Source organism: Buteo buteo, chromosome 21, assembly GCF_964188355.1.
Source record: "Buteo buteo chromosome 21, bButBut1.hap1.1, whole genome shotgun sequence".
NCBI lineage: Eukaryota > Metazoa > Chordata > Aves > Accipitriformes > Accipitridae > Buteo > Buteo buteo.
In genome coordinates, this window is record NC_134191.1 from 20,734,996 (window position 1) to 20,741,724 (window position 6,729).

The 6,729-nt window shown below is 68.8% G+C and overlaps 1 protein-coding gene across 1 annotated transcript; it reads left to right on the forward strand.

Moving 5' to 3' along the window:
- The first annotated feature begins 2,328 nt into the window (after positions 1 to 2,328).
- On the forward strand, positions 2,329 to 5,958 carry CAMKV (CaM kinase like vesicle associated). Its single transcript, XM_075052701.1, has 11 exons — positions 2,329 to 2,427; positions 2,529 to 2,637; positions 3,861 to 3,992; positions 4,078 to 4,152; positions 4,237 to 4,375; positions 4,455 to 4,575; positions 4,867 to 4,942; positions 5,025 to 5,161; positions 5,251 to 5,329; positions 5,406 to 5,493; positions 5,686 to 5,958. The coding sequence occupies exons 2-11, from the start codon at positions 2,543 to 2,545 to the stop codon at positions 5,956 to 5,958; spliced, it is 1,215 nt and encodes a 404-aa protein (XP_074908802.1). The 5' UTR covers positions 2,329 to 2,427; positions 2,529 to 2,542.
- The last annotated feature ends 771 nt before the right edge of the window (positions 5,959 to 6,729 follow it).

Consider the following 6,729-nt stretch of genomic DNA (forward strand, 5'->3'; position numbering starts at 1 on the left):
GCACAAGGCTGGCGCAGCCCCTCCGCCTCCCCGCTGCTTGCCTGCTGCCTGCACTAGCAATATTTCGGGCCATCTCGGCCCGGCTGCGTTTGTGCCTCTCGCCGGTACATCCTTCCCCCCTGGGATGTGGGGGAGCGGGATGGCAGCGGGGACCCCCCCCCCCCCTTTCTCCCCTCCCCGCCACGGACACGTCCAGGGCGGCTGCAGGTGGAAGCAGGGCCGGACACAGAGCACCGGCCGGTAGCACCCCATGCCGTGGGGCAGAGCTGGGGTGCGGGGGGCTGGGGGGGGCCCGCTGGCGAGGGCTGTACGGCTGCGTCATCCCCTCCGTGCCGTCCGCACCCGGCCACCCACTTCCCCGCTATTGTCTTACACCCGCTGTTGCTTCTGCTCCCAAATTAGATGCTGGGGGGGGCTGGCTCTGTGCGGGTGCCAGCACAGCACCCAGCCTCCCCCCCCCCCCCCCCAGCACCCCGGGGAGGAAACAGTCACCCCTTTGCCCACCCCTTGCCTGGGTGCCCCTGCCATGGCCAGGGTGCTCTCACCTGTGGGGCGCGGGTGCTGTCCCCACTGTGGGGCTGGGTGCCAGCCTCCCTTGCAGGGCACCCCAGGTACGCTGAGCCCCCCCACCCCCCCGAATCAGCCCGGGGCAGGGGAGAGTGCCGGTGCTCAGCCCTGGCACGATGGGTCCCCGCTAAACCAACGGGAACTAATTTTATGAGCGCAGATTAGCTGAGCGCTCGCAGAGACAGCAATAAAATCCCGATACATCATCCCACCCGGGTCCCCTTCCCAGCTAATCCTGGCATCACGCTGCCGGTGCTGGCAGCCTTCCCGCCCACCCGCAGGCCAGCCCTGCCCCTGCCGGCCCGCGGCACCGAGCCCGCTGCCACGCCAGCCAGCAGCTGCCAGGACGGCCCTCGTCCCCTTGGCCGGGCACGGTGGCACGGCAGAGCCGGCGTCGTGTGGCATGGGGACACAGAGGTGCCGGGCAGGTCATGTTTGCCCAGGAGGCTGTTGGGATGAGCTGAGCGTGGGCTGGAAAGTCTCACTCGGTCTGCAGCCTGGAGAGAGGTGTCCCATGGGTGCTCTGCTTCTCTTTTGGGAGCGGGTGCAGCCTGAGCGGGACAGGGACGGGTGCTCTTGCCTGGCGCGGTCTTTCCTGGCAGGAGGGTGCCTGGGTGTCGGGTGAGCTGGGAGCACCCATCCTGCGGGCATCGCTTGGGCAGGCACGGAGGCAGGGCAGCCCCGAGGGATGGAGGCAGGAAGGAGCATCCCCCAATTCCCTGGCTCGCCGCACCCACGTCCCACCCAGGTTTGGGGTCGATCACCCCCGAGAGTGCTTAGGTGCGTGCCCTGGGTGCTGTGGGCAAGACCACCGTCCTCCTGGGGCCCGTGCGGCGGGGACGGGGCTGTGCACCTGAGGGTGGGTCGGGTGCTGCCGGGTGCTGCCCGTCCCTGCCCCCTCCGAAGGATGTGCCGCTTTCTGCATCTCCAGCTCCCATTGCCATAGCAACAGGCTCAGAGCTTGGGTACCCGCGATGCCGGCTCCCGCATCCCGCACTGCCATCCTGCCCGCGGCCCTCGCTGCCGGGCCGCGGGCGCTGCCGGCACGGCACGGTGAGGCCGGCACGTTGCAGTGTGGTGTTTCAGGAGCTTTAGCAGTGGGCGATGGGTGCCTCCAGCATCACGCCAGCATCCCATTGTGGGGTCCGGTTCAGGCCTGTCCAAGAGGGCCGGGGGGGCCCGGGGAGCCCTGTCTCCTTCTAAGCCATGAGAAAATAACGCCAATTGAAAGTTCCTCCCGGTAACGGGGTGGGAAAGGGGAAAAAAAAACACTTTATGGGACCAATTTTTTGCTGGGAAGCTTCCAAGCAGGGTCTGGATTCAAAGGGTTCCCGGCAGGAAAGCAAGGGGCAAAACATCTTTCCTAAAGGGCCGGAGGAGCTGGTGCATGCCGGGGCCGGTGTCCTGCCAGCTGCCGGCGGCAGGAGGGCCGGCACTGCCGAACCACAGTGCCCGCCTGCCCAGTGCTGCGGTGGGGCTGTCAGGGCTGGTAGGGGACAGGGAGCTGAGGCTGGTGTAACTCAGTGCACGTGTGATGGTGTGTGACAGTGCTCTGCCTGGGGAAGCCCTGGCTACAGAAATGTCACCACCAGGCATAACCGGGCTGCGAAACGGGAAGGGGTCCATTTGCCTCCACTTCCCTCCCCAGCGGGTGCTCCAGGCTCTGCGCTAGCTCTGGCTACTTAATAAATCATTAACGAACCGCAAAGGAGGGCCGGACGGGCCGGCTTGCGGCCGTGCCTGCAGCCCGAGCCCAGGCAGAGCGGCCGGACGCCACGGGGGTGGACGCGCATCAGTGGGGCTGGGCACGTGGTGGCTTGCGGCGGCCGGGAAGCACGAGCGACCGCTGTGCTTCGTCAGGTTTTACGTTAATTAGGACGGCTCGGGCGGGAGGGGGGCTGGTACGGCTCCAGGGGGGCCGGCGGTGCCGGGGCGCTCACCGCCTCTCCCTGCCCTGCCAGCACCGGGCCCTGCGATGCCGTTTGGCTGCGTGACGCTGGGAGACAAGAAAGATTATAACCAGCCGTCCGAGGTGACCGACAGATATGACCTGGGCCAGGTCATCAAAACGTGAGTTGGTCCCTCCCCGGCCCCGCGGGAGCCCCGGGGACCCCAAGCGCTTGCGTGCCCCCGGGCTGAGGAACGGCACGACGCTGCCCGCGGGGGCTTTCGGGGTGCCGGTCCCCGGCGGGGACGGGCAGGGCGCATTTCGGGGTGGCTGTCCCCTAATTCATCCCTCTCGCTGACAGGCGTGTGGGGTATTTACCGCCGGTGCCGAGAGGGCAGCGAGGATCTACCCGCTGCTGCCGGCTGCAGCCGGGCGGCTCCCCGTATCCCTCCCTCCTCCCCCCAAGATCTGCAGGGCTTGCAGCAATTCCACGCGATCCCGGCTTCCCTGAGCGCTCCGGGAAGCGGGAGGGCTCTGCTCCCGCAAAGGAATGGGCAGATGTCACTTGGGGGGGAGCGGAGCGCTGCTGCTTCGCCCCAAAATTTATTGCCGTGCTGGAGCACCCGTTAGGAAGCGCTCCACAAGTGAAGCCCTCAGACCTATTGAGAGTGGTTTGACCCCAAAATATGTCCCACAAATTTTTCCGTCGGCCTCCAAAACACCGGGACCGCTTGGCCGTGGGTCACGCCTGGCGGGGTGATGCTGGGTGGCAGCGGGGACCTTTTTGGGTGCTCTCAAAGCTTTGCTCCATCCTCCCAGCAGCCTGTCCCAAAGCCCATGGCTCCCAGTTCCCCTGCACCCAGGGCAGCAGCCATGAGGATTTTGGGGCAGCCAGGGGGGCTGGAAAGCCAAACGCTTTGCCGGACTGGTGCCGGCTGCCCCCCGGGGGCTCCTCTGCGGCTCTGGCCCGGCCGATGGGCTCGAGCATCATCTATAATAGAACAGAAATATTGCAGCATTCCCAGGCAACCGGCGCGTCTTCCCTTCTTTCTTCCCGACCGTGGCGCTGACATTAATGTCGGGGCGTGCTGCTGTTCTGCCTCGGCATGGGCGGCTTCGCAGCGGGTCCTACCCCGGCTGCTGCAGGGAGGGGGCTTTTTAATCAGCAGATTTTCCCCCTTCCCTATCAATTTGTTTATTCCATATCAGTTCCTTCTCACTGCCTGTTATTTTTCCCCCGCTCTGCTCCAGAGCGGATTTTAGCCGCAGCTTCCTTCCACCCCCGTGGCATCTCCCCTTGCCGCTGGGATGGGGGGGGGGATGCTGACGGGCCTGGGGACCACCCGAGCACCCCGAGCTCGGTGGTCCTGGGAGGGGGGGGTGATGGCTGCGGGTGCCCTTGCAGGGAGGAGTTCTGTGAAATCTTCCGGGCCAAGGAGAAGACGACGGGGAAGCTGTACACCTGCAAGAAGTTTTTGAAGCGGGACGGGCGGAAAGTACGGAAGGCGGCCAAAAACGAGATCATCATCCTCAAAATGTGGGTGCTGGGGCTGGGCAGGGGGTGTGCTCCTGTGCTGCTGGGCAAATTGGGGACCCCCACCCACGCCCCTGTCTCTCCATAGGGTGAAGCACCCCAACATCCTGCAGCTGGTGGACGTCTACATCACCCGCAAGGAGTATTTCATCTTCCTGGAGCTGTAAGTTTAGGGGGGCGCAGGGGTGGCTGGCTGGGGGTGCCCCCGCCGGGGGCGGGGGGGTCTCGGCAGAGCTGCCGTTGGCAGGGCCACCGGCCGGGAGGTCTTCGACTGGATCCTGGACCAGGGCTACTACTCCGAGAGGGACACCAGCAACGTCATCCGGCAGGTGCTGGAGGCCGTCGCCTACCTGCACTCGCTCAAGATCGTCCACAGGAACCTCAAGGTGGGTGGTGGGGAGGTGGGAGCACCCGCCGGCGCCGGCGTGCCCCCCGCCCCGATGCTCACGACCCCTGCGCCGGCAGCTGGAGAACCTGGTGTACTATAACCGCCTGAAGAACTCCAAGATCGTCATCAGTGACTTCCACCTGGCCAAGCTGGAGAACGGGCTCATCAAGGAGCCCTGCGGCACCCCCGAGTACCTGGGTGGGTGGGCGAGAGCCAGCCGGGCGGGCGCGCAGGGGCGGGCAGCGCTGCCGGGGTCCCGGCGGGGTCCCCGATGCTCCTTGCCACCCCGGGGACCGGTCCCAGGAGCTCTCATCGGGTCCCTGCTGCTGACCCTGGGGGCTCCCGGTGGGTCCCTCCCGCTCCCCGTCACCCCAGAGGGCTGATCCTGGGGGCTGCCGGTGGGTCCCTCTCGCTCCCCACCACCCCGAGGGTGAGGGGCCGGGGGGTTTAGGGACCCCCGGGGCAGGGCCGCTCTCCTGTCCCCCGCAGCTCCGGAGGTGGTGGGGCGGCAGCGGTACGGGCGGCCGGTGGACTGCTGGGCCATCGGCGTCATCATGTACATCCTGTGAGTGCGGGGCGAGGGACGGGGCGGCCGCGGGGGGCTGGGGGACGGGGGGCCAGGCTGAGCCCCCCGCCCCGTCCCCCAGCCTCTCGGGGAACCCCCCTTTCTACGAGGAGGCGGACGAGGATGATTACGAGAACCACGACAAGAACCTCTTCCGCAAAATCCTGGCCGGGGACTACGAGTTCGACCCGCCGTACTGGGACGACATCTCGCAGGCGGGTGAGCCCCACGCTGGCGGGGTGGGGGGGGGACACGGCGTCCCACATTGTCCCCCCTCCAGCGCTGACTTTCCCCCCCGGTGCCCCCAGCCAAGGAGCTGGTGACGCGCCTGATGGAGGTGGAGCAGGACCAGCGGATCACGGCGGAGGAAGCCATCTCCCACGAGTGGTGAGGGGCGGTGGGGGCGGACGGGGGGGGCCGGGGGGGGCTGGCGGGGGCCGCTCACCCCTCCCCGCCTCCCCAGGATCTCCGGCAACGCCGCCTCTGACAAGAACATCAAGGACGGTGTCTGCGCCCAGATCGAGAAGAACTTTGCCCGGGCCAAGTGGAAGGTGGGGGGGGGGGGGGCACCCCGTGCCTCAGTTTCCCCTCTCAGCCGAGCCCATTCCCCCACCACAGGGCTGTCAGCCTCTGGGGGCGACCCCACCAGCCCCCAGCAGGCATCCCCGGTGGGGGACCCGACGCCCCGGTGAGGGGCCCGGGGAGCACCCGTGCCCCACGGCCCCCCGCCTCTCCCCCCGCAGAAAGCCGTGCGAGTGACCACGCTCATGAAACGCCTGCGAGCACCCGAGCAGACGGAGACGGCCCCAGCACCGGCCACCGCGGCCACCGCTGCCACCACGGCCACCACCGCCACCGCTACCACTGCCGCCACCGCCACCACTGCCACCGCCGCCACGGACACTGCGGCCCCCGCGACCCCCGGCACGCCGCCCGCCGCCACGTGTAACGGGGACGGGGCTGCCACCGCCGCCGCCGCCACCACCACCGAGGCCCCCGGCGAGCAGACCGGCTGAGCGGCGGTGGCCCCCGTGCCCCCCCCTTCTGTACATAGCCCCCGGCATGGTCCCCCCTGCGCCCCTGCCTGCGCCCCGTTTTCTACGTGCCCCGACGGAGAGCCGGCCGCGGGGCAGAGCCCTGCATGGAGCCCGTCCTCCCCGGTCCCCCCCCCCGGCCCCTCCTGGCCCCCCTCGGTGGCTTTGCCGGTCGGTCTGTCCCCCCCTCGCTCTCTCAGTCTGTCCCCCGCCGCCGTCCCCCCCTCGCCCCCCCGGGGATGCCCAGAGATACGGGGCAGCCCACCCCGGCCGCACGCCCCGCGGGGCCGGGGGGATGTCGCACGGGGCCCCCCGGGACACGCGTGCATGTGCGGGACCACAGGTGGGGCCGCGTGGGACGGAGGGGGGTCCCCAGTGGGCAGAGCACCTGGCACCCCCTCTCCATCCCAGGGCCCCGGAGGGGGCGCGTTGCAGGGGGGGCGAGGGAGCATGGGGCCCCCCCACACATCGTGTCTGGAGGATCCCAAATGGCCCCCCCTCGTGCCTTCCCCCCCCTCCCCGGTCCCCGCTTCGCTCCCTCGCAGCTGCATGCCTGCAGGGCCGGCTCTGCCTGCGGCTGCCGCCAGCGCCCCGCGTGCCCGTGCCCCCCCACCCCCCGTGCCCCCCACGCTGTATCTCTGGCAAATAAAGACCCCGCTGAGGACAAACTGAGACAGCACCAGTGCCGCCTGCCCTGTCTCTCTGTGGGGCCCGGGGTGCCGGCGGCCTGCCTCGCGTGCCGGCGGCACGTGG

What these genes read in the sequence shown, in the direction of transcription:
- CAMKV (XM_075052701.1), top strand. Translation starts at nt 2,543, where the DNA reads ATGCCGTTTGGCTGCGTGACGCTGGGAGACAAGAAAGATTATAACCAG. An exon ending in TATTTCATCTTCCTGGAGCT is followed by an intron (nt 4,153 to 4,236) that starts GTAAGTTTAGGG and finishes TGCCGTTGGCAG; the next exon opens with GGCCACCGGCCGGGAGGTCT. An exon ending in GGCGTCATCATGTACATCCT is followed by an intron (nt 4,943 to 5,024) that starts GTGAGTGCGGGG and finishes CCCGTCCCCCAG; the next exon opens with CCTCTCGGGGAACCCCCCTT.